General features: G+C 43.7%; 2 protein-coding genes and 1 pseudogene across 4 annotated transcripts in view; 2 read left to right on the top strand and 1 right to left on the bottom strand.

Moving 5' to 3' along the window:
* Positions 1-6,101, bottom strand: part of ARIH2 (ariadne RBR E3 ubiquitin protein ligase 2) — a 36,619-nt gene extending 30,518 nt beyond the window's left edge. The window contains exons 1-3 of one of the 3 annotated variants that reach the window (XM_043443108.1): positions 5,926-6,101; positions 3,126-3,201; positions 1,461-1,803 (exon numbers count right to left, since the gene is read on the bottom strand). In XM_043443108.1, coding sequence (XP_043299043.1) covers positions 1,461-1,709 — 249 coding nt within the window. In that variant the 5' untranslated portion in view covers positions 1,710-1,803; positions 3,126-3,201; positions 5,926-6,101. Of the gene's footprint in view, positions 1-1,460; positions 1,804-3,125; positions 3,202-5,925 lie in introns of those variants that run through there. The other 2 variants (XM_043443107.1, XM_043443109.1) reach the window with 2 other exon arrangements.
* A 7,549-nt stretch (positions 6,102-13,650) lies between these two features.
* Positions 13,651-26,613, top strand: part of SLC25A20 (solute carrier family 25 member 20) — a 34,678-nt gene continuing 21,715 nt past the window's right edge. Inside the window, exons 1-3 of the mRNA XM_043443075.1 lie at positions 13,651-13,864; positions 22,928-23,020; positions 26,358-26,485. Coding sequence (XP_043299010.1) covers positions 13,760-13,864; positions 22,928-23,020; positions 26,358-26,485 — 326 coding nt within the window. The 5' untranslated portion in view covers positions 13,651-13,759. The remainder of the gene's footprint in view (positions 13,865-22,927; positions 23,021-26,357; positions 26,486-26,613) is intronic.
* LOC122424844 lies at positions 18,496-18,869 on the top strand (annotated as a pseudogene).

Below are 26,613 nucleotides of genomic sequence, written 5' to 3'. Positions count from 1 at the left end.
GGCATGGGGGCTTAACAAACTGAGAGTTCCTATACATAGGTGGAAACATCCTGATGAACTTTGCCAACTGATACTGTCCAGAACTACATACCCGACAATTCCTTCTCTAATTTTAAATACCAACACCATGTAAAATATGGTTAAAGAAAAAGAAACTAGTTGACCAGAGAGGGAGAGGTGGGAATAATGACGAAGGAAGAGATCTGAGATCGCTTTTCTACCAGGGAAATGCCCCAGCAACTCTGCTATTGTTATGAGCAGAAATCCCAAACCCCGAGGTTCCAATGGGTCTTCATTCTTCAAGTTTTCTGCTGAGCGCGAGAGAGGAAACCTGCCCATTTCTAGAAGTGAGTTGCACAAAATCTTTAGCTTTCAGCTTCTAGCTAGCTGCTAATAAAGCCCTGAGTATCCAAATCCAAGGTATTAGTTAACATTTGCTGATCACCTGGAAAAAAAAAAAAAATTCCTGGACTAGTAGGATAAAGCAACTTTTACAGTACGGCACACGTTCGTTATTTCCATTTCAATACCAACATGAAAATTATTTGGTTGAAATCATGCCAATGTGCTCTTGATCTTCAGTTTTAGCGAACAATAAAATCCATGCAACAGCTCCTGAAAGGAAGGTCAGTGAAAACCGTAAAGTAGGAGAAACGTTCCCACTTTCACACAATGGTCCACATGAGAGGAGAAACATGCTGGGACACTGCCTGAACGACTATAATAATATTCACAGTAAATGGTGTTCTATGTTTTACTCTGTACTAGTTTGATATTATGTAATACAAAATGTCCATTGTGAGGATAATACCTGGCCTAAGGTGCAAGACATTGAAAACTATGCTAGTTTAAGTGTTAAAAATAAGCCACTTGCTAGAATAATCAATTCTGTTACTTATTTACAATTTCAATTTCATACTCCCTCAAATCAATGAAATACAAGCTATGAGAACTTACTTTATTCTTGGTTACTGCTAAAATCTCTTTCAACATCGGACATTAGTCACCAGTATACGAAACAAATGAACTCATTAGCCTAGAAGCACCGATTATTCACAGCAAACTGGGAGATCTAGGAACTTCTCTTAAGAGATTTATCAGTCGCCCACACACTGTTGGGTGATTCTGATGCTTATCCTATGTTACCTCATAAGATTTCATAAGACTTTCTGAAACAAGTGTTAATCTACACAGCTCTGCTTCTGTGTATTTCTCATCTACTTCCCCTGAATCCACTCCACCCTGCCTTTCTAATTCCCAGTAGTCTGAGAAGCTGAGGTCCTGTGATATGCACCTAGTAGAAGACAAAGCAAATACATGAGATGTGTCCAGAGGACGTAACACGTAATTCAGTTTGGCTTCAAGCTACAGTCCATTTAACCAGTCTGGAGACTTTAGCAACAGCTCATATTTAGATTTAATTTCAGGGATTACACTTGGGAGTTGACAACACTGCTCACCTTTAGGACAGAAGCTAAGCTGGTCATGTGCTCATTGAGGGCACCCTCGGACTCTTTGTAGGTCAAGCAGGTGAACTGGTATTCCTCAGGATCGAAGGAGTCGGCCCCCTGCTGCTCCACATCGCTGGCCACTCCCACGTAATAGTCCTCTATGTCACCAGGGTCCTCGTCCTCTTCCTCCTCCTCACAATTTGGGTCATAGTCCTCTTCATTGCTGTCAGACCCCTGGCTATTCATGTCCACAGACATCTTAACATCCAGTCAAGTTGCAGATCAGGAAAGCAGTTTTTTTCCCTCCCCCCAAACTTCACCACTTTTTCAAACTCATTAGTGTTTTTGTCTTCTAAGGGAGGAAAAGAAAAAAATATGTGTTAGTTACTTTCACTGTGAAAAAGCTGTAACAGAAACCATTCAAGAACCAAAATGGCACAGCCCTGGTCCTGCCCCTACTATGGCCTATTCCAACTCTCCTCTCATTCAGGAAATCTCACCATCATCTACCTGCCCAGGCTTTTCAAAGGGAAACCCTTTCCTGGAAGGGTCTGGCATGAAACAGTAAGGCTGTCTGCTCCATGTCAAGGAGTCAAATTCCCATAGAGTTGTCCTTTCTGCCACGGTCCTTAAGAGAGAAACACGTTCCCACAGCTGATTACCCAAAGCAGAAGTATCCTAAAGGCTGAAGAGCCAATGTTTAAACTTTCTCAGCCAATCGTGCCCTACTGAGTGGTGACCCAGAACATAAATTCCATCCCGCTACAATTTCTGGGGAAATAAACCAGTGTTTTACAGACATCGCTCTCACATATATGGGAAAAAAAGGTGCATAGTAAAGAAAAAATAAAAACCACACAGCTCTTCAACATCAACATCCTCCTCTTGTCTGCAAAGGTAACTGATTTTTCCACTTTAAAGGGTTCTACCAATCCTCTAAAAGAAGTACTTAGAGGCAAAGAAACTGACCCGATAGTGAAGGAAAACTACAGATACACTACTTTGGCAGGATTGAGCCTAGGAAAAAACAGAATCTACCTAGGGTAAAGAAACATGATCAAATGGCAACAGCTACTGAAAAATCCTCATATATCAAAATGTGACTCCATTACATATAAATGAAAAGAGAATACTAGTTGAAAAAGTAAAACAGTCACATATCTTAACTCTTAGAGATGATTTTGGCAAATACCCATTAACTTCTCTACACAAGAACTATTTCAAGTGACCGTTTCCAAAGAACAGTATCAAACAGTGATTTAAATCTAAAACTAAGAGGACCTTAAAATGCAAGAGCATGTGGACTGAATGGAATGAAATAATTTATATAACCTAATCTGGATTAAATACTAAAGTAAATTTAAAACCTATTTGAAGTAGATAATCTCTCCAAAAAATTAATAATGAGAAAAAGATTAAAATGAATGTCTACTGAATATGTAACCAGTCTAAAGGACTACAGAGTCACATTTTAATGATATTATAAAAATATCAGTGAATCTACCTCTGATATTTTACCTATAAATGCTTAAATTAAAAAAAAAGTCACACTAATGAGAGGGCAGTTTGACTTTTAACAAATTGTGTTATATGCTAGAACCACCTAATCACAACTGAACTTAACTATAGTATTTTTCCTTTAGGAGAAAGAATTAATCTTTAAATTAAAAATACCTGTAATTCTTGAAGATTTTGCAGGAAGATGTCACCTAAATAGTCATTCATATAATTTCATTCATATAATTTCCATCTAAAATGAAAAAAGATAATTCTATTTACATACTATAAAACTGGTACCCCACATTCACAAATTTTAAAAATAAAGACATTTAAAAGAACAAGCAGCAAAGGACCAGAAATTATTTTCTTATAAGTCCCATAGAAATCCACTTCACAATTATATTGACATGAGTTACATGGCCTTCTAAAAAAAGAAAGTATTTAAAGTAAACAGCTAATAATAATTTAACCCTGGGTACCCAGTTCCCTCTCATTCGTTCCCTCAGTTTGAAAGTCCACCACTTCACTTCTTTTTCTTTAATTTTTATTGGTGTATAGTTGATTTACAGTGCTGTGTACCACCTCGCTCATATTGTTCAGATTTCCTAAATTAACTATTTTCCTAAATTAACTATATTAACAATTTCAATCTTAAATGTTACATAGAGATTGACAAAGCAAATTTTAACTGACTTGAACTGGGCTTTTACCATAAAGTCATCTCCATTATTGTACTCTAACACTTATAGAATACTGTTCAATATTTCAGCTCTCACTTTATTCATGAAAAATTATTTTCAAATAAAAAAAGTCCACAAGAGAAATAAAACAAAAATTAAAAAAAGAAAATAACAAGAACAGGGGGAGGGTGCAATTTCCTAGTGGTCTAGTGGTTAGGGCTTAAAAAAAAGAAAAAAAAAATGTTCCTAGTACAATGCTCACTAGGCAGTATTAACACCCATTTTGTACCTCTCTTCTGACATGCTCAAGGTCTACTGGACTTTCTCAGAGCTACAGATCCCACTATCAAAGACTAAGTAAGCATCATTCACTTACTTAATCAGAAATTTTAGGTCCATGTTTTTATCCTTTTAAATTTCTTGGAAAACCAGCAATAACTTCCAAAGAAATACTTCTAACACAGACAGGCAAATATAAACTAAATGAAAATCAAAGTCCAAACAATGATTGTGGAAGATGATTTCCAAAATAGTAAAGGAACAATTGATTTCTTAAGTCTGTTTTCTTTTATCTGCATTTTTACGTAAGATACTGCTTATTAGGCAAATAAGCATAAATAGCATTACAAATACTGCTCCCATCTATAAAATAATCACTACCAAGAACAGCTTTCATTTAATGAGAGCCAATTTCAGGTCAGACTCATTCTCATTAAATGTTTATAACCCTACAAAGTGGCGATCATCCTCTTCTTACACATGAGCAAACTAGAGTTCAAAAAGATTAAGCAACTTGCCCAGGACCACGATGCTGACAACCAGTAGAATCCAGCATCATACTTTTCACCAGATCTGTGATCTATGAGGACTCACAATGCCCCATTCACCCTCCCAAAGAGCCGAATATTATCCAAAGCTACCTACAACCACAACAAAAAAAGCACAGTTTTCACTTTCTCTGGATTTCCTGCCAGGATTGGGGCTTCTCACCAGCTAAATATTCAAGTAGCAGGGGAAAACTTCAGGCTCCCTTCCAAAAAGGGGGAAATCATTTCAGACTTATTGGGTGCTCTAGGTCCAGATTTAAATAAAATCTTAATTACTAATGTTTTCAAAGTTAAATATCCCTATTCTGTTTAAAAGAGTGTTGATACTGTTTAAAGGGGCCAGTATGTTATTGCTTCATTAACACAACAGATGATAACGCTTTGATTTCCTTCAGATGTTAAACATTAGCCTTACGTCCCAAACAGGCAAGGAGTAACAGAAATTACTGCGCTCCCCCTCGCGCCCCCCACTCCGCATCGAAGTCTCTTGTTCATAAGAGCTCCCAACCATCCGGGACTAAGGAATTCAAATGGAAGACTTCTCAGTATAAAGCTGACAAGAACAAGACAACAGACTTTTTGGTATCAACGTTTACTCCAGATATATTTAGCACTGAAGCTCCATTTACTAAATCCACATTTCCGAAGAAAACTAGTTGGTACAAAAGTATGAACCCTGTCTGATGGGGTAGCCACTAACCACATGTGGTCATTTACATTTAACTCAAAGATGAAATAAAACCTGACACTTGGATTTTCAGTCCCACTAGCCATAAGTCAAATGCTCAATGGCCACATGTAGCAGCTAGTGGCTATCCTGGTGAACAGCAAAGGTACAGAATAGGACCGGTGTGGCAGAAAGTTCTATGGGACAGGGTAACAATCAGTACTGAGGTGAAGTCATCCTGAGAACCCGATCGTCTCTCCGGCGGCTACCACAAGCGGCGTCCGGTGAGGCGGCGACGCAGCTCCAAGGCCGCCTGTCCCAACCTCAGGCGCCTGGATATATCCTGAGGCCACGGAGGCCACGCGCTGTGCCCCCTCACCAGCAGGCGTTAACTAACCGCGCGGGGAGCGGGGCACTGCGAGAGCTCCCGAAGATGACCCGAGTGGGGAGCCCCCGGAGGCGCCGCGTTTCCCCGGCACGCCGGGCGGGGAGGGCCTAGATGCGCCCGGCGCCAGTCGGTCAGAGGCGCTGGCCTGCGACCTCTCGGCGAACTGCAGGCGGCGGGAGGCGGAAAGACCGCGAGACATCAGGCGCCGGTCCGCCCTGGCCTCGGCCACCCGCAGCTCATCAGCAGGATGGCGGAGGGCCCTGAGACCCAGTACGAGATGCCGGGGGCGCCGGGACCTCGCGGGCAGCGACGAAGGCGGAGCCCCGGCCGGGCTAGGGAGGCGCGCGGAGAGCCCACCCCCTCCCCCGGCCCGCCGGGGTAAACAAGGCCGCTACTAGCACCGCGCACTTACCGGGAGCCGCGGCCCCGCGGCCGCTGAGCCCGGGCGGGCCAGACCGGGTCGGGCCAGGCCAGAAGAACCGGACCCAGGCGCGGCGGCGGCGGAGGCGGCGGGCCAACGCCGGTCAAGGCCCGCGCTGCTTCCTCCGGCGGAGCCGTCGCCGCAGCTCCGGAAGTGCTCGGAGCGGTTGCGTCACTTCCCGCCCGGGGTCGCCCCGCGGTCGCCGGGGTCGCGACAGGCGCTGGGTAATAACGCCTCTCTGCGGACGCTTCACTCCAGCCCAGCGCAGCGACCGGATTACGCCCGCCGCACGGCTGGCGCCGACGGCTAGCAGCGGAAAGGCTTCTTGGAGAGCGGTCACGGCATCGCTGCGGGCTTTCGCCTACCAGCGCCGCCGGCCCGGATCATTTCAACCAGGGTTTTTGTTGTTGTTGTTGTTGTTTTTACGGACTCTTCTCAATTCACTGTACTCGGTGTCCGGCGCGAAGACCTCCAGTCGTTCGTGGAGTGGATAAAGGACTCATGTTTCACGGCCGCTGTTTGGTCGAAGGAGAGCTGGGTCTTCGTGTCAGCAAGCCGGGCCGGGAATTTCTGCCTAGGCCGATTCGTAGAACCATGCCACGCTTCCCTCTCCGCGGCCTAGTCCGCTGCCTAATTTCTTTGGCTTCCCAGTCACCCGAGATTGAATCTTAACTACCTTGCTGCGTAGTTTATTCACAGAGTATAGGAAGTGCCATTCTGACTTTCAGTACCTTCTGGGTCAAGTGTTATGGATAGACAGACATGAAGCCTTAAGTTGCTACTGCACAATGTGGAAATGCCGGAGTGAAGCCAGTGATGTTAGGGAGCTTCCTCGCTGTGCAAGTCCATAGATAACCCAAACCATTTCCACCTATGCATGAGTCGTGTATGTGCTAATATTCAGGATATTGATGTGTAATGGACTCTCTTCAGTTCTTGCATGTATTTGTGTATACATGATTTTCAGCTTCCTGTTTAATTAGGAGCATGTACCCAAATTAGGTGCATTCAAATACTAGAAACCACCCCCCCACCTTAATTTGGAATGAGAACTAATAGTAATGAGTGAGGGACATGTTGTAAGGTTGTGAATTTTATGTATTAGCAACGTAAAAGTCTGTCTATAAGTTGCTCAGTTGTGTTCCACTCTTTGCGACTCCATGGACAAGAATATGCTCCAGGCAAGAACATTGGGAGGAATCTTCCCAAGCCAGAGATCTAACTCAGGTCTCCTGCATTGCAGGCACACTCTTTACCGTCTGAGCCGTCAGGGAAGCCTGTAATTCCATGTACTTATTTGTTATAAGAAAACATAGCCCTTTACATCATGACACTAGTGAAGGACCCAAACTATATTTTCTGCTAATGAAATATCTAATTAGACACATTCGCTCTGGGTTACTGGTAATAAATCCCCCCCAGTAAATAAAAGGGAACAATGAGTTTTTCTGTATAATTAATACCTTTGCAAAATAGTGAATGAGGACATTCACATATGAAGCATACAAATGTACAATATATTGGAATCCCAGGTACTATCCTTATTTGTTCTCCTGTCTCTCCCCTGCTGAAGGTGAGTTTCTTTTCTTTTTTTAAAATATTTATTTGGCTGCACTGGATCTTAGTTGCAGCACACAGGACCTGTAGTTGCAGCATGTGGGATCTAGTTCCCTGACCAGGAATCGAACCTGGGCCCCTGGATTGGGAGCACAGAGTCTTAGCCACTGGACTACCAAGAAAGTCCCAAGGTGAGTTTCTTAAGGTCACATATCCATCCTTGTTTTCAACATTACTCTATTAAATAGATGTTTATTAAACTGTTGCTAATACCTTTTTTTTTTTTTTCTTTTGGCTGTGCTTGGGTGTCTGGGATATACACTTCAAAAAAAATTTTTTTTTAAATTTTTGGTGGCCCTGGGTCTTCATTGCTTTGCTTGGGCTTTCTCTAGTTGCAGGGAGTGGGAACTACTCTCATTGTGGTGCTTGGGTTTCTCTTTGCAGTGGCTTCTTTTGTGGAGCAAAAGTCTAGGTGCATGGGCTTTAGTAATTACAGCTTACAGGCTTAGTTGCTTGCAGCCTGTGGAATCTTCCCGGACCAGGATGGAATCTGTGTCCGCTACATTGGCAGGCAGATTCTTAGCCACTGTACCACCAGGGAAGTCCTGTAATATACTCTTAAGTGATAAAAATAGGATATGAAATGATACGTGTAGTATTCTGTCTTCAAAATAAATTTGCATATAAGATATGTAAACAAAATACAATGTCTCTCAGTTTCTGTGTCATAGAATCATTCCCTATAGTGGGAATGATTGGTCTTAGCTCCTTGAAGTCTGGGGCCTCATCTAAAAGACTCTTATTTCTTCACCAATATCATACAACTTTTCTTCTGTATAAATCTTAGATTCAGGTTGACATGTTTTCATTTTTGAAAATCCACTGGAGAACATTGAATTTCTAAGAATAACTTAAAGGGTAGCACTGATAGCCTCACTATTGAGTCTCTGCATCCAAGGAATATACTATTTCTTTATACTTCTTTTGTTTGCCTTTTGTGTATTTGAATTTATATAGCTTTATTCACATGGATCTTTGGTTTAATCCTGCATACATTGTGGGTTTTTGCTGTTATTCTGAATAGGATTAATTCTTCCTGTTTGTGATCTGTTATTGTTAACATTGTCAACAAAGGTTCATCTAGTCAAGGTTATGGTTTTCCACTGGTCATGTATGGATGTGAGAGTTGGACTATAAAGAAAGCTGAGCGCTGAAGAATTGATGCTTTTGAACTGTGGTGTTAGAGTCCCTTGGACTACAAGAAGATCCAACCAATCCATCCTAAAGGAGATCAGTCCTGGGTGTTCATTGGTAGGACTGATGTTAAAGCTGAAACTCCCAATACTTTGGCCACCTGATGCAGAGAGCTGACTCATTTGAAAAGACCCTGATGCTGGGAAAGATTGAGGGCAGGAGGAGAAGGGGACGACAGAGGATGAGATGTTTGGATGGCATCACAGACTCAATGGACATGGGTTTGGGTGGACTCTGGGAGTTGGTGATGGACAGGAAGGCCTGGCGTGCTGCGGTTCATGCGGCTGCAAAGAGTCTGACACAACTGAGCGACTGAACTGAACTGAACTGATCAAAAAGTGATTGCTTTCTGATACTGTTCTTGTATCTGTCTCCTTACTTAAATTTGCTCATTAGTTTTCAACCGATTCTCTTGAATTTTCAAAGCAAGCATTTGGATCACTTGAAAACAGGAATATTTTGGACTCTTAGTTGTTTTTTTTTGTTTGTTTGATCAGAGATCAAACCCACACCCCCTGTGGTGGAAAAACAGTCTTAACCACTGAACTGCCAGGGAAGTTCCAAGGACTCTTACTTTTTAATATTTAAATTTCTTATTTCTTTTCTTCCTTTTCTTTTCTCCCTCTTTTGCCCCCACACTCTTCTTTCTTTCTTCCTTAAGGGCTTCCCTGGTGGCTCAGCTAATAAACAAAAGGCCTGCAATGCAGGAGACCTGGGTTGGCAAGATCCCCTGGAGAAGGGAAAGGCTACTCACTCCAGTATTCTGGGCTGAAGAATTCCCTGAACTGTATAGTCCATGAACTGTATAGTCCATGGGAGTCAGACACAACTGAGGAACTTTCACTTTCTTTCACTTCTTCCTTAGTTTGGTATTTCTTTCCCTCCCTCCCTATTGCTATTTTTGCATTAGCTGCTAAGTTCAGTAAAACGTTAAGCAGTAATCATGATTTAAAAAAAAACTCTACTTGTTTTCCTGTCATTATTAGGATAGCTTCTAATAGTTCACCATTAAATTGTTTTGCTGAGAAAAAATATGGTAGTTACTAGTTTGCTTTTAAAAAAAAAAGTAGTTACTCTTTATCTATCACAAGGGAGTTTGCTTCAAATCTTAAATTTACAGTTTTATGTTCTTTTCCTTTTGGTTTTATCTTGTTTTTGCTAAGGAATGATGTTGAATCCTACTGTTGCAGGTTGGACTCTTTGGAAGCAAGTACTGAGATCGAGCTTGGGGAGCAAGATACTTACTAGTGACCAGCATATGTAAAGGGAGGGGGCTGGAAGCAGAATTAGGCAGAGGCGGCAGTTAAACTGTGATGCAGGCCCAGTGAAGCCAACCCAGCAGAGAGCACTGGAGTGTGAATACTACCTGTCAGAGTATCTGATACCACACCAAAGTGGTCAGGCATTAAATCTCTACCTTGCTCAGTCACAGGATGTGGATGGTCTTGGGAAGGGTGTGACCTAAGGGAACGTCCCCCTCATTCATGTTTGATTCCCAAGGTCTAGGAAGAAGGCTTCTCAAGCAAGGTCCAAGTGATCTCAGATGGCCTCGGCCTGCAGCCGCATAAAGTTGGGCCTTGTTCCCTGGCCAGACATTGAGGTTGAGGAGAGGCAGTGAGAGCAACAAATCCTAGCTGCCAGACCAGTGGTCAGTGTCAGGGCCCTGGCTCTTCGGCTTTGCAGAAAAAGAACTTCCACAAAGACGGAAAGTAGTGAAACAAGTCAAGTGTTTATTAGGAGGAAAACACAGTACGTATGGATAGACACATGGGTGGACTCAGAGTCCCAGAGTCATGCCCTCGTGGTAGTATGATCACTTATATGGAGCAATTTTTTCTGGGTTCCCTTTGGCCAACCATTTTTATTTCCCTGGCTCAGAGTCCATAATTGGTGTATCTTAGGATCCTCCTATGTGTGTGCACACATCTCTCAGCCAAGGCAGATTCTACTTTAGAGGCGAGGCAGATTCTACTTTAGAGGTATAGAGGTAGTTAGCATCACCTAGCATCACTCCCCCTTTTGACCTCCAAGGAGCCTTTCTGTGCATGTGTAGTCAGGGAGGTCTGACTTTTCTCTTTTCTCTTTTCAAAAATGAGAAATAAGTGGTCTCTCCTCTTTGGGCAGAGCCCAGCCTCCTCCCTCAATTGTCCTCCTATTTTCATCTTGCAGTATCTACCATGGGTGGGGCCCTCTTGCCTCACAAAGATAGCTTCACATTCCTTATGAAGCTTGTGGTTCAGTTCAGTTCAGTCACTCAGTCGTGTCCGACTCTTTGCGACCCCATGGACTGCAGCATGCCAGGCTTCCCTGTCTATCACCAACTCCCGGAGCTTGCTCAAACTCATGTACATCAAGTCAGTGATGCCACCCGACATGAAGCTTGTGGAATTGATAGCAAACCTGGAGGTGTACATTTTTCTGGGGAGAGGGTGCCAGAAATTCTCTACCTCCCAGATGGCTAAGAACCACTGGTTGGACAATGTCTAGCATGTGGGCAACTTGGTATCCATCTCCTGCATCAATATGTTACCTGGAGTGGGGAGAGGATGGATACCTTGTGCTGAAGGGGACAGGAAATGTAAAGGCCTGGCCATTGCGGGGTGGAGGGTGGGGTCAGTTAAGTCACAGGGATGTGTGGTAAACCAGTAGAAGCTAAGTTTGCTTAGAGAGGAAGATACAGTCTAGGGAAAAACACGGTTGAAGCAGTAAGGTAGCATGAAATATGAAAAGCCTTGTCTGCCCTGAACCACTTCTATTTTATTCTGATGCAGTGAGGAGCTGAGGAGGTTTTTTGGCCAGGGAATGACAGTCAGATTAAATTTCAGGTAAGTTTTCTAGCAGTGTGTAAAGGCTTATCAGATGAGGAAACAGGAAGACCATTTGTTTGGGCGATCATCAGTTACCCTATGAGGATTTAATAGAACTTGGTGGGCTTGAGTGGAGTCCATGTTCAGGTCTGTCAAGGTTTACCAAGAGGGTCTACCAGAAGAGTTTATCAGGAGGGCTGTTCTATAACAAACAGCACCTCTTCCTGAAGCTGCTCTGATGCAGATTGACTCTAAGTTAGCTCTTCTGCAGCCAGTGTTAGAAGTCCCAAATGAAATAAACGTGGTCCCATTACCAAACCCTGAATCTTGGACATTCCAATAAGGCCAATCCAGTGATGAGCACCCTGTTCAATTAATGCCTTCACTGCCTCTTGCCTGGACCAATATAATTTTCTCTTAACTGTTCTCCCTGCTTCCATTCTCTCCCAACACAAATTCATCGATACCAAATAGATTTTCTGAAACAAATCTGATCATGTCACAGCTGTGCTTAAAATTATTCCATTGTTCCCCACCCCCACCTAGAAAAAGCCTATAGCACAAGGTAAATAGACTTTTGAGCCTTGCCCCAGCCTCCTTGCCTTCCACTCCCGTTACAGGTCTTCTGCCCCAGTCAGGCCCCATCACTTCCTGATCTCAATTTTGTTCCTGTCACTAATCTTTCCACCCCTAGTATACATGGTTCATCCTCCCCATTCTAGGCTTCCTCCTAGCTTGAGAATGCCTGCAGAGGAGGATTGCTATCAAGTTAGCTGGGCAGTGAGGTTCCTGTTACAGAGTAGGGGTATGGTTATTGTTTACAAATTTTTAATTTGACAAATTTCAAACATACAGAAATGACAAGTTATATAGTGGATACCTGAATACCATCCACCGAGAGTCAGTAAGTCAAAAACATAAGCATCACCCTTATGGCAACCCACACCAGTACTCTTGCCTGGAAAATCCCATGGATGGAGGAGTGTTGTATGCTACAGTCCATGGGGTCGCAAAGAGTGGGACACAACTGAGCAACTTCAGTTCAGTTCAGTTCAGTGGCTCAGTCGTGTCCCACTCTTTGCAACCCCATGAACCGCAGCACGCCAGGCCTCCCTACTCCTAATTGTTGTATTCATTAACAATTCCTTTAGGTTCTTCCTTCAGAATATATTCAGAATCCACACATCTTACCACCTCCTCTGCTGTGCTCTGATCCAATCCAGTCCAGCATCTCTGACTATGACCTTTAGCCTCCTCAAGTCTCCCTGCTTCTTAGTCTATCCTCAACTGGCAGTAAGAGGGATTCTGTTAACTCACAAGTCAGACTATGTCATTCCTCTGCTCAGAACCCTAGAATGGCTCCCACCTTCTTCAAAGGAGAGGCTGATGTCCTTACAGTGGCACACAAAGCCCCGCTTGATATGTCACCATTGGCACCATGTCGGCCTCAGGGGTCCCTCAAACAGTCCAGACACAGCCCATCTCAGGGACTTTGCAGTCTTTGCCTGGAAGATCCCTCCCTCCCCCCACTCCGGTCCCCCCTATATCTATGAACAGAACTCACCTCCTCAACTTCTCAGGTCTTGATTCCAGTCACCTTCTCCGTGAAACTGTCCTTTACTCACCTAATTAAAACTGCAGGTTACTTCCCCCCCCCCCCCCAATACTAATCCTTATCCTCTTTCCAGATTTATTTTTCTTCATAGCAGTTCTCACCACTTGATACACCATGCATTTTTCACTAACTTTGCTACGGTCTGGAAGCTCCACAAGAACAAGGACCCGTGTGCTGTGCCTCCAGCACCTGAAAGGGCGCTTTGTCACACAGCAGAGCGCAGTCGCCTTCAGCGGAGTGGGTAGAGGAACGGGAACTTAAGGAAGGAAACAGGTGAGTCCAGGAAGAGTTTCTGGCGGAGTAAGTCCCCTCGACACCCCTCAACCACCACTCCAAAATACCGCCCCGAAGGCGTCGGGGCCAGCCCCTCTCCCGCAAGCCACGCCCATCTAGGAGGGGCTATGGCCGGAAGCAGCGCCGCCGGCGGAAGCCGGAGCCGGGCAGGCGGTTTAGGCCCTCCTCCCGACCTGCCCCGGGCTCATGCCCCGCCCACCCGAAAGTGGGTGAAAGGTCGGCGGCGCCGGCGCCGCGGCTGGAGCAGTGGAGCAGAGCCGGCCGGAAAACCACAGGCACTGTGACGGACGGACTGACCATGGCAGACGAGGTGAAGCCCATTAGCCCGCTCAAGAACCTGCTGGCCGGCGGCTTTGGAGGCATGTGCCTGGTGTTCGTGGGACACCCGCTGGACACTGTCAAGGTGCGAGGAGGCTGGGGCGCGCGGGCTGGAGGGAGGAGGCCCGACCGAGCAGGGCGCGGAAAGCAGGGTCTCTCGCGACGCCCGGTCCGGGACAGAAGTGGGGCCCGGGGGAGCTTCCGTGAGAAGTCTGGGGAATCTCCCTCTCGACCCTTTCGGGTGTGGAGAAAACTGTTCCTGCGCCCCAAGGAGCTAGACGGCGCAGAGTGAGAAGCCTCTAATCACCCACCGAAGACTCTTGATTAAAAAAAAAGTTCTCTGTTCGGCAACCTTTTCTGATCTGGCGCCCCTACTTTGGGGATGGTAAAGAAAAAACGTCTGCTCAAAGTTCTAACTTCTGCAAACCCTAACATCAGCAAGGTTGAAACAGGTCATCTGTAAATCCCTCTTCTGGAAGAGAGCTAAAAGCAGGTTACTCTAGATAGGTCTTTTGACACATTTCTCTGGAGCCAGAGTGCTCCGGCACTATCTCTTTTGCACCTTTCTTAACCATCTTCAGTCTGTAGCCTCTCCTTAACCTCAGTGGTCTCCTGTGGGAAGCAACAATGCCCTCAGTGACTGAGTCCCTTCCAAGGAAATCAAGTGATCAGCTTTGCCCAGGGCCAGGCTGATCCTCGCAACAACCTGGTGTGGAAGCCATGGTCAGATTGAGGCTCTGGGAAGGTGGAAACTCATCAAGGCTTGTTCGCTGATTATCCTCACATTGCACATCGACTGTTTCCCCTGTAGCACTTTCAGCAAGTCCTTACTGGAGACCAAAGTCCATACCCTATGACTTAGCATTCAAAGCTTCATCCTACTTGTCTAACCTTATCTCTGCACACACTTGGAGAAAATGGACAGTTCATGGCCAGGGTGAGCCTGTGGGGAGCAGTCGTGCGTCTTGCAAAGTGGGAAACCTGTGTAGAGGACTTCTTGGATTGTTGAATTGGGTTTCCTCCACCAAAGCAAATTGCTTTGGTGATGTTCTCTGAGCAAGTCTGGGCAGCAGGCTCTTTGCTGCCTTTCATCTAGAAGAGGTTCTGGGGTCATTTTATCACAAGACTAAGATTAAAGCCATTGGGCTGGTTTGGGCACTGTGAAGCATGAAATCAGATGTTTATATTCAGTAGTTGATAAATGCCATATGTGTTAGGGCTTCCCCAACAGTAGTTCTAAGCAGCACGCATGCAGGGGAGAATTATTTGACCTCTCTTTCTACTCTTGATCTCGTTAGTTCTAGTTATCTGGGGCCTCTCTTTAAAGAAAAACAAAATCCTGTTGCTCCCTAATACAAGTGTCGCTCCTACCTCCGTATCTTTTTGCCCTTCCTCCCCATCAGTTGTCACTCCCAGGAAGGGAAGGATGATCTGTGTCCTGAAATGTAAATGACTGAAAATGCTCACTGCGTTTTTTAAGCCTTTATCTTTTAAAAATCAATTAATTAATTTTACTTTTGACTGTGCCGAGTCTTCGTTGCTGTGTGTGGGTTTCTCTAGGTGCAGCGAGCGGGGGCTACTCCCTAGCTGCAGTGCACAGGCTTCTTATAGCAGAGGCTCCTCTTGTTGCAGAGCACAGACTCTCGGGCATGCAGGCTTCACTGGTTGCAGCACCCAGGCTCAGTAGCTGTGGCACTAGGCATGTTGCTCCATGGCATGTGGGAACTTCTTTCACCAGGGATCGAACTGGCATCTGTTGCATTGCAAGGTGGATTCTTAACCACTGGAACACCAGGGAAGCCCTCACTGCATTTTTAATAACCAGAAAGTCTCCTTTTGATTTAAGCCAAAACCACAAATTGCTGACTACTGTCCTTTTGACCTTAGGGAGCCAGGCGGGCTCTGGTCAAAGCTTGGCCAAGAGACACATTCAGAGACCCAAGGCAACTAACCGTGGTAAGAAAAGGCAAGAGCTGGAGCTGTTCAGCTTGGAAAGACTTTATGGTGGGTGGTGAAGGGCTGGCTGAGTTCTAACTAGAGAAGTAGGGAGACCCAGATATTCCAGGCAGAGAGGAGGCAGGACTGAAGGTGGATATAGGCTTGTCAGTTGGAACCAGGCTGTAAAAGAAGACCAGCCATGGAGGACTTTAATGTTCTTGCTGGGCCTAAATGGTGGATGTCATGATGAGACAGGTATGGATTTATACAATATCACAAAAAAGGTATCAGTCAGAAGTTTTGGTCCATCTCTCTCTCTTTCTACTAACTTGAGGAGCTTGTGCCTGACCATGGAGAATCTGAAGGCCAAGTAAGGGATATTGGATGTAAAGCAGTGGGAGCCTCTGGACATGTCTACTGTTATGTTCCATAAACTCCTCAGCTTTGCATGTCTCCTCCATTGCCTAGAGCGCAGGACTAACAGAAGCCCTAACAAAATCAAGAATGAAAAATTTGTTAGGTTGGTGCAAGAGTAATTGTGGTTTCAGACCCTGAATTTTAAATCATTATAGCTAGGCTCAGACACATCTTTATTAATCAAAATAAGAACCATTACAAGCAACACATTTTTGCCAATGAGAAATAAGTTTGTTGATTCCTGTAGCATAAAAAGCTATGCTTCAAAAAAAAAAAGTTATGCTTCAAGATTCAATGAACTCTTGAAAAGCATTTTCTGCATCCTGCTGGTTGTGAAAGCATTTTCCCTGCATGAAGTTGTTGAGTTGCTTGAAGAAGTGGTAGTTGGTTGCAAGAGGTCACATGAATATGGCCGATGAGGCAAAATTTTGTAGCCTTATTCACTCAACTTTTGAAGTTTTGTTTGTGCAATGTGCAGTCGGGCATTGTCACAGAGAATTGGTCCCTTTCTTTTGACCAGTGCTGGCTGCAGGCATTGCAGTTTTGGGTGCATCTCATTGATTTGCTGAGAACACTTCTCATATATAATGATTTCGCAAGGATTCAGAAAGCTGTAGTGGATCAGACTGGCAGCAGATGGCCAAACAGTGGCCATCACCCTTTCTTAGGTGCAAGTTTGGCTTTGGGAAATGCTTTGGAACTTCTTCTCAGTCCAGCCACTGAGCTGGTCATCACAGTTGTATGCTATCCACTTTTTGTCACATGTCACCATCCAATCAAGAAATGGTTTGCTGTTGTTGCATAGGATAAGAGAAGACAGCACTTCAAAATGATGATTTTTTTTTGTGATCAGCTCATGAGACACCCACTTATCGAGCTTTTTCACCTTTCCAATTTGCTTTAAATGCCAAACAGCTGTAGGATGGTTGACCTTGAGTTCTTGAGAAATTTCTCATGCAGTTGTAAGAGGATCAGCTTTGATGATCCTCTCAATTCAGTTCAGTACAGTGCAGTTGCTCAGTCGTGTCCAACTCTTTGTGATCTCATGGACTGCAGCATGGCAGGCTTCCCTGTCCAATACCAACTCCTAGAGCTTGCTCAAACTCATGTCCATTGAGTCGGTGATGCTATCCAACCATCTTATCCTCTATTATTCCCTTCTCCTCCTGCCTTCAGTCTTTCCCAGCATCAGGGTCTTTTCCAATGAGTCAGTTCTTCACATCAAGTGGCCAAATATTGGAGCTTCAGCTTCACCATCAGTCCTTCCAGTGGATAGTCAGGACTGATTTTCTCTAGGATTGACTGGCTTGATCTCCTTGCAGTCCAAGAGACTCTCAAGAGTCTTCTCCAACACCACAGTTCAAAAGCATCAGTTCTTCAGTGCTCAAATCCTCTCAGTTGGTCTTTGTCAGCTTCCAATGGTTGGCCACTGTGCTCCTCATCTTCAAGGCACTCATCTTCTTTGCAGAGCTTCTTGAACCACCACTGCACTGTGTTTGTTAGCAGTTCCTGAACCAAATGCAGTGTTGATGCTATGATTTGTCTTAGCTGCTTTATGACCCATTTTGAACTAGTATGAGAAAATCACTCGAATTTGCTTTTTGTTTAACATCTTTTCCATAGTCTAGGATACATATAAAGTAAACAGCAAGTAACAATTCATTAGCAAAAACATAAAGCAGCAAATGTACATTAAAGATGTTTAATATAACCACATTTAAGAATGTATTCCAAAACAAAAAAATTTAAAAAAGGAAGAATGTGTTTCAATATCAAATGGCAAAGTTCAACAATGTAAAACCAAAATTACTTTTGCACCAACCTAAATAAATAGAGGAAGAGCATGATGAAAATGGTGTCTTGGAAAGGTTAGTATGATAGCAAACTGAGAAGGATTAAGAAGTAGAACACAGAGCAGGAAAAAGACTGCAGAAATATAATGACTGGGTGTATCAGTTATCTTGCAATGTAACAACTTACCCCAAAACTTAGTGGCTTAAAACAACAACAATAGGGACTTCCCTGGCAGTCCAGTGGTTGCAACTCCATGTTGCAAGGGGGCATGGGTTCGAGCTCAATCCATAGTTGGTTAACTAGGATCCTACATGCTGCACAGTGCGGTCAAAACAACAACGACAACATTCATTAGCTCTCTTGATCTTTGTGAGACAGGACTTGGGGAGCAGATTAGGTGGGTAGTCTGGCTCAAGGATTTCTTGTGAAGTTGCAGATGTTGTCTGGGATCCAGAATATATAAAAGAACTCTTACAAGTCAATAACACAAAAAACAACGCAATATAAGAATAAGCAAAATCTCCTCCCGACCTTTTCTCCAGCCGGCCGCACGGGAGGGAGGCAGAGATGGCAGATGAGACCACCAAGGCTCAGGTTGCCTGGCCTGGTGGCGACATGATCTTCAAGAAGATGATTCGCAAGGAAATCCCAGCCGAAATCATTTATGAGGATGACCAGTGTCTGGCTTTCCATGACATTTCCCCTCAAGCACCAGCACGTTTTCTTGTGATACTAAAGAAACATATATCCTAGATTTCTGCAGCAGAAGATGATGATGAAATGATGGGCATTTGATGATTGTTGGCAAGAAACACGCTGCTGATCTGGGCCTGAAGGGCTATCGAATGGTGGTGAATGAAGATTCAGATGGGGGCCAGTCTGTCTATCACATTCATCTCCATGTTCTCGAAGGTTGGCAGATGAACTGGCCGCCTGGTTAAGCATACTGTAGGGATAATTTTGCCTTCTCTATGCAGTGATCAGGTTTGCAAGTTCCAATATGCTAAACAATTATTTTTTTCTGCCTGTGAATGGAGATATTGCAAAAATAATTTAAAAAACCCATGCATAATAAAAGATTGTTGCATGGTCTGAAAAAGAAAAATAAGCAAAGTACTTAAATATACATTTCTCCAAAGAGGATATATAATTGGAAAAAACCATGAAAGAAGTGTTCAATATCACTAATCATTAGGGAAATGCAAATAAAAAGTATAATGACATACCACCTTATACCCAATAGAATGGCTGCTATCAATAAAATAACAAAGGTCAGGGAGGATGCAGAGACTTTGGAACCCTTGTACACTATTGTTGGGAATGTTACTGGTATACTGTGGAAAACAGTATACCAGTATCTTAAAAAAGTAAAATAGAATTACCATATGATCCAGCAATTCTACTTCTGGATATTTACCCAAAAGAATTGAAAGCAGACTCTTGAAGAGATATTAGTACACCCCGTTCATAGCAGCATTATTCACAATAGCTGAAACATGGGAGCAACCCAGGTGCCCACAAATGAAAGAATGAATAAGCAAAATGTGGCCTATGCATATAATAGGATATTATTCAACCTTAAAAAGAAGGAAATTTTGACACTTGCAACCACATGGATGAATGTTGAAAACATTAGGATCAATGAACTAAGTCATTCATAAAAAGACATGTACTTTATGATCCTACTTATATGAGGTACTTCAAGTACAGAAAATCTTAGAGACAGAAAGTAGACTGGTTACCAGGGTCTGGATATAGGGCGAATGGGAAGTTATTGTTTAGTGGGTAAAGATAAAAAGAATTGTGGATGATGGTGACGGTTGCACAGCATTTTGAATTTATTTAACATCACTGAAAAGTGAAAGTGAAAGTCACTCAGTTGTGTCCGACTCTTTGTGACCCTATGGACTATACAGTCCATGGAATTCTCCAGGCCAGAATACTGGAGTGGGCAGCCTTTCCCTTCTCCAGGGAATCTTTCCAACCGTGGGATCAAACGCAGGTCTCCAGCATTGCAGGCAGATTCTTTACCAGCTGAGTCACCAGGGAAGCCCAATATCACTGAACTGTGCACTTAAAAATGATCGAGATGAAAAAAAAAAAAAATGATCGAGATGGTAAATTTTATGTATATTTTATGACAGTAAAAAAAAAAAATTGGAAAGGAAAAAATGGGCAAAGAATCTGAATAGACATTTTTCCAAAGAAGATACTCAAATGGCCAATAAACACATGAAAAATGTTCAACATCATTATCCATCATGAAAACATAAATCGAAATCTTAGTGAGATACCACCTAATAACCACCTAACACCTGCTATAATTAAAAAAAATTAAAAAATAGATGTCAGTGTTGGCAAGGATGTGGAGAAGTTGGAACACTCATAAACTGCTGGTGGGAGTGTAAATGGTGCAACCTCTTTGGGAAACAGTCTGGCAGTTCCTCAAAAGGTTACATAAACATAGAGTTAGCATCTGACCTAGCAATCCTCCTGTTGTGATTAATTTTATGTGTCAACTGAGCCATGGATGTCCAGATATTGGTCAAACGTTATTCTGGGTATATCTGTGAGGATGTTTTTGTGTGAGATTAGCATTTAAGGGAGACTAAGTAAAGCAGATTGCTCTCACTAATGTGGGTGACCCTCATCTAGTCAGTTGAAGGCCTTAATAGAACAAAAGGCCAAAACTCCTCCCTCTTGACTGATTGAGCTGGGATGTTGATCTTTTCCTGCCTTTGAACTCTAACTGAAATGTTGGCTCTTCTTGGGTCTTGAGCCTGCCAACTTTTAAACTGGGACTTGACCATTAGCTCTCCTGGTTCTCAGGTCTTAACACTTGAAATAGAACTATCTCATTGACTTTCCTGGGTGTCCATCTTGCTGACTGCAGATCTTGCAGTTTGTCTGCCTCCATAATTGTGTGAGTCAATTCCTTATAACAAACAAACAAATAACTAACTCTTCATAGCCTATTGGTTCTGTTTCTCTGGAGAATCTTGACCCATACAACACCCAAGAGAACTAAAAACATATGTCCACTCAAAAACCTGTACACAAAAGTTTGTAGCACCATTATTCATAATAATAAAAGTGGAGAAAATGTAATTTGTCATTATCTGATGAGCAGATAAACAAAACATAGTTTATTTGTGTAGTAGAATATTATTTACCAATAAAAAGAATAAAGAATTGATACATTCTGCAACATAGGTGAACTTTGAACACTTTATGCTAAGTAAAAGAAACCAGATATAAAAAAAAAAAAAATCATACAGACCACATACTGTATGATTTCATTTGTATGAAATATAGAGAATAGGAAAATTCATGGAGGCAGAAGGTAGCTTAGTAATTGCCAGTGGCTGAGAGAAGAGGAGAATGACTACTAATGGGTGTGGTGTTTCTTTTTGGGGTGATGAAAATATTCTCAAATTGATTATAATGAAGGTTCCACAACTCTGCAACTGTTAAAACCCTCTAACTGTATACTTTAAATAGGTGAATGTTATGGTATACGAGTTATATCATAATAAGGCTTTAAAAAAAAAAGAAAAAGCAACCCCATACTGGACCAAAAACCCTCCCTCCCAGTCAAAAACAACAAAAAGATGTTGGGCAGGACTGTACTCATCTAAAGAATTGACTTCCACGTGGTTCATTCACATGCTGGCAGTTAGTGCTGGCTGTTGAGAAGAGGCCTTGTTTCCTCTACACATGGCCTTTTCAGGCTGTTTAGGTATCCTCATAGCGTAGTGACGGACTCCCCAAAGCAGATAACTTGAGATGGACACAGGCAGAAGCCGACCTTTCTGTCTCCTAGCCTTGGAAGTCACATAGCATCAATATCATCACATTCTGTTTGACCGAAGTGAGTCACTGAGTCTGGATCACATCCAAGGGGAGGGGATTTAGGGTTTAACTTCTGAAGAGCAGGAGTATCAAAGAGTTAATGGGCATTTTTGAAAACCACCACACTGGGTAAGAATGGGCAAGCACTTTGCCTGGAAGACTTCAGATGGAGAGAGGAAGAAATTAGGATCCTGGCAGCATCTTGAAAGAACCTTGCGTTAGCCTTGGTGCCCACATGAATAAGAGGAGAAACACAGGAAGTAGTTGGGTGCTAGAGTTTCAAATGCGGAGAAACAGGGTAGACTGGTGGCTCTGGGACAAATGGGACATGCATCGAAAGGATGAGATTTTAGAGGTGATTTGAGTAGGGAGAGCTTCCCCAGGCAGTGGAATATAGCCCAAAAGGTGAGGTGAGAAGGTCTGAAGATGGCTGAGTAAAAGTCATCACTGAACATAAGCTGAAGCCCCGGAACGTGTCTTCTGTATAAGTACCGAGTGCTAACCGATCGCGCCGCTGGAGCTCTTGGAACATGTTTTCTGAAAGGGATAGTGGGACACCTGGAGTAGAAAAGGAGACAAAGGGTGGAGTGCTAAGAGTGGAGATTTAAAGAGAGACAGCTGGAAGCATTGAACCCACCGAAAGGTGGAGAAGGATGACCAAGGAAAGCAGGATTAAATCCACCTCATTCCAAAGTATCTTTGTCAAGCATGTTACCGGACCCCCCACAAAGCACTTCAGATGGGTGTGGAGAGTGCCTAGAATTGAGCTGAGCTTTGATTCAGCCAGGTCTAGTTACTGGCACATCACTGGGCCTCAGTGAACCCAGTCTCCTCATTTGTAAACTGGTCATACCTATTCCATTTGGTCACCATGGGATCCGTTAGGTAAGAAATAAATAGCAAAAGTGGCTGAGGAAATCAGAGGAACTGTCTCACTCTTCAAAAGCATGCTACTGATGACTTATGAGTACAAGGTTGGAATAAACTGGAGGAAAGAGAAGTCTGAATCCAGCAGATAAGGGGAATGCTGAAGACGTGCACACAGGTGCTGCTTACTCTGATGAGATTCTGGCAGATGGTCAGGTCATTGCCTCTGACAGGCGGTTCTGCTTCTGGGAAATGACTGTGTTTTAACTTCTGGTTTTAGGTCCGACTGCAGACGCAGCCTCCAAGTTTGCCTGGACAGCCTCCCATGTATTCTGGCACCTTTGACTGTTTCCGGAAGACTCTGATGAGAGAGGTATGGAATCGTGGGGCTGGGCATTTTCTTATTCAGAGGAACACATTTTCAGAGGGTTGGAGTGTTACTTCTCCGGGGGACTGGGTGACTGCATGCTTCTGCAGGAGGTCCAGCCCACGTGCCTGGCTCTCTCACCCCCGTGTCATCCCATGTCCTTCTGTTGTCATCGCTTTGGAGTGTTTGAGAGTTACAGTTACTGTTTTATGTGGATGAATGAAGCTAATAAAGTGGTTCTTTCTCTCATGGAAGGCAAAATTTAGACCACAGGGAATTCATGAGGAATAATTGGAGACATGAAATAGAAGAAAAGGCAAAGCTGGTTCAGTCTGTTTGACAGGGATCAGTGTCAAAAGTTCATGTAAAATTTGGAGGAAAAGTCAGCTTGTCTGAGGAAAAAAGAGAGTGAAAGAGAGGGTCTTCAAACCCATAGACAAGGAAACTAAATTGATGTGAGGTTATTGAATTGTATAATCATTTTTCAGGTATTTCTTAGAGTGAAAACATGGGATTTTAGAAGTTTTAATGACTAGTGATGCTTATTACTGATGTCATTAGCACATAGGTAACAACACCTTGTTAAGAACTTTTCCTTCATTGCCTAAAATATAACTCTGATGTGAATAAATGTTAAATATATAGTCTTTATTAAATATACAGAAGTAAGAAGCAGGTATCACCCAGACAAAGAGGGGATGCTGGTAAGTGATGGACTCAGTCTAGGAGGAGAAACTGTTCCCAGGGCTCCTGCAGGACCCAGGTATGGGAGGAAGGTTTTGAAGTGGAATCTACCCAATCATCCATGCTGGAGATGGTGCCGTCTTTTCTTCTGTAAGGCTGTCTTTCTCTCATCACCCAGAATGGAGTCTGATCAGTGTCCAGTGGAGGCTTTGAGCTTCCAGTATGCTAAGAGTTCTCTGCCCTTACACACAGACAGGATTATATGCCCCTTGGTCAGCAAGTGTTACTGAGCACCTGTACAGCGCCTTGGCAATGTGCTGGGTGCTGGAGGCTTGGTGAGAGTGGCTTGTATAAACCCAACTTGGTGAGAGTGGCTTGTATAAACCCAACTCATATATATGGAATTTAAAAAGATGGTAACGATAACCCTATATGTATAAACCCAACTCCCTGCCGTGTCGAAGAGGCTTCCTCAGTCCATATTTGTGCTTGTCTCTGGGTTTCGCTGTGCCAGATTGAGCTCACTTTCTGGTACTACTGGACGGATATTGGTTGTACTGCATGGAACTGGGTGGGCCAGACAGTGGAAGGAAGGCTGGAGTTGTTGAGAGTCGCTGGCCCTCCCAGCCTTGGGCATCCTTCTCAGCCAAGTGGGAAGCTGTGGGAGGGGCTTTGGGAGGGTTTTGTCCCGAGGGGCTTTTGCAGATCCTTCTCAGAACCTTCTCTTCCTGTTCACCCTTCCCTCTTTACTTTCTCTGCCCTTGGAGAGTCTGCTTACAGCCTGTAGCAATGTTAGACCTTTGCAGGATCTGGGAAGAGTGCTGACAAGTACAGTTGTGCCCTTTAGTTCTGGAAAGAAGATGGGTTGTGAGTGCCCAGAGTCTGCAGTGAGTCGGGTTCTCCAGCCTAGGTCTGTGGACCTTCCCCTGAGTGTAGCATCCCTTGCCCCTGCCCATTTCTCTTGCTATTTCCTGTAGGGAGCAACTATAACATGTTTTTAAAAATTAGCCCTAAAAAAAAAAAAAAAAAAAAAAATTAGCCCTTATTTTGTATTAAAATGATACAAGAACTTAGTTTGTTACTGAAGGGCTTGTAACAAAGTAGCCCCCCACCCAATCCTTTAGAAGTTGCTACTTTCTACTTTCTCAGTTACTGTTTTTCTTCCTCCCTTTTTGGGAACTTCTCCCACCAAGGATTGCACCCCTGCCCCCTGCAGTGAAAGTTCACAGAGTCTTAACCACTGAACCATCAGGGAAGTCCCTCAGCTCTCTGTTATTAACTGCTGTTTTCTACCTAGCTGCATGCATGTATTTTATCCATTTAAAACTGTTTTAGCTACCTGTTTGTGGTAGATGGTTGTAACTCTTGCATTCCTTAGCTCCTCTTTCTGCTCTGCCCAATAATTTTCATCATCCTTCGTGGTTTAATAGAGTTCACTGTTTTCATGACTGCAACTTGATGTATGTTTTTTCTCTGTTAACAAAGTAATGTCCTTCAGTGCACTTTTCATTACAGCTTTTTGTTTTTCTTGAGGTTGCCTGAACAATTGTGTCAGTTTCTCTTGCTTGTGTCTCTTTGAGCCTCTGCCTCTGTTGTCCTGTGTCCTAAATGTGCTGTAGAATACCTTTTTGTTTGGTTTTCCACACTGCCTGACACTTATCATCTGTTGTTACAATGTTTGCTGTTTGCTTTGTTTTTCTTAGAAAACAAACAAACTCCTCCTGGAGTCCTATGTCCCATACTCCCATGTCAACTGGCTTCCCAGGCCCGCTGTACCCAACACCTTCCTGAGAACACCCCTCCCCTCTCTTGGGCCAAACCCTTGGTCTCCTGGATCCCAGATCTTCCTCGTCCTTGTTACACTAACTTGTTTGGTTGGAATGTCTATTTGTCTGTCTATTTATTGGCTACTACATAGTCAGTTTCATTATCTAAATGTACTAGTGAAAATTGATGTGCAGTCTTGCTCTTGTTTTTAACAGTAAGAATCTTGTGTCTTTTTTGGGAGGGGGCATACTGGGTGGCTTGAGTGATCTCAGTTCCCCAACCCAGGACTGAACCCAGGCTACCACAGTGAAAGCCCAGAATGCTAACCACTAGGCCACTGGGGACCTCCCCTCAGGTCCTAATGCTTGGGAAATACAAAAATTTCTTAAGCACCTGTAATCTCACCCCCAAGCAAGTCACATTGTACATTCTGTTTTATAGCCTGCTTTTTCTTTCCCCCAATTTAGTAATCTCTTCTCATGTTACAATGTGATTATATGGCTGTGTGATAGTCCAATACGAGGTTTCTGTAATTTGTCTCATAAATCTCCTATTTGGGAATGTTCCAAAATGCAGTGCTTAATAAATGTCTGATGTCATTCTTTTTTATATCTTTGAGTATTCCCTTATGTTTCCAGACAGGTAGTTTTGTGATGGAGGTGTAAGCTACGTGTTGCCAGTTTGCCTTCCTAAGAATAGAAGCTGTTTTCAGTTTCTCCAGCAGTTTATAAGAAGACAACCATTTCTGATAAATGGGAAGATTCTTCCTTTTAAAGCTCTCCTTGCTTGGGGAAAGGGGGCCACAGGTCAGAGGACACGCTGCTTCCCTGCTTCCGTGATGGAGACGTTAGTAGTGTCTGTAAACAGCTTCCCCTTCTATGCTTCCTTGCAGGGCATCAGGGGTCTATATCGGGGCATGGCCGCCCCCATCGTCGGGGTCACCCCCATGTTTGCTGTCTGCTTCTTTGGGTTTGGTTTGGGGAAGAAACTGCAACAGAAACACCCAGAGGATGTGCTCAGGTGAGTACTTACTTACCGGCCCAGAGCACTCGATGCTGTTCTGCCGGTGGTGTGACGCAGGTTACAGGAAAGAACTGTCAGACCGGCAGTGGCTGTCCTCTTCTCCACATGAGGGAGGTATTTGGGTT

This window comes from Cervus canadensis, chromosome 22 (assembly GCF_019320065.1).
Source record: "Cervus canadensis isolate Bull #8, Minnesota chromosome 22, ASM1932006v1, whole genome shotgun sequence".
NCBI classification, from domain to species: domain Eukaryota; kingdom Metazoa; phylum Chordata; class Mammalia; order Artiodactyla; family Cervidae; genus Cervus; species Cervus canadensis.
This window is presented reverse-complemented; position numbering and strand designations above follow the sequence as displayed.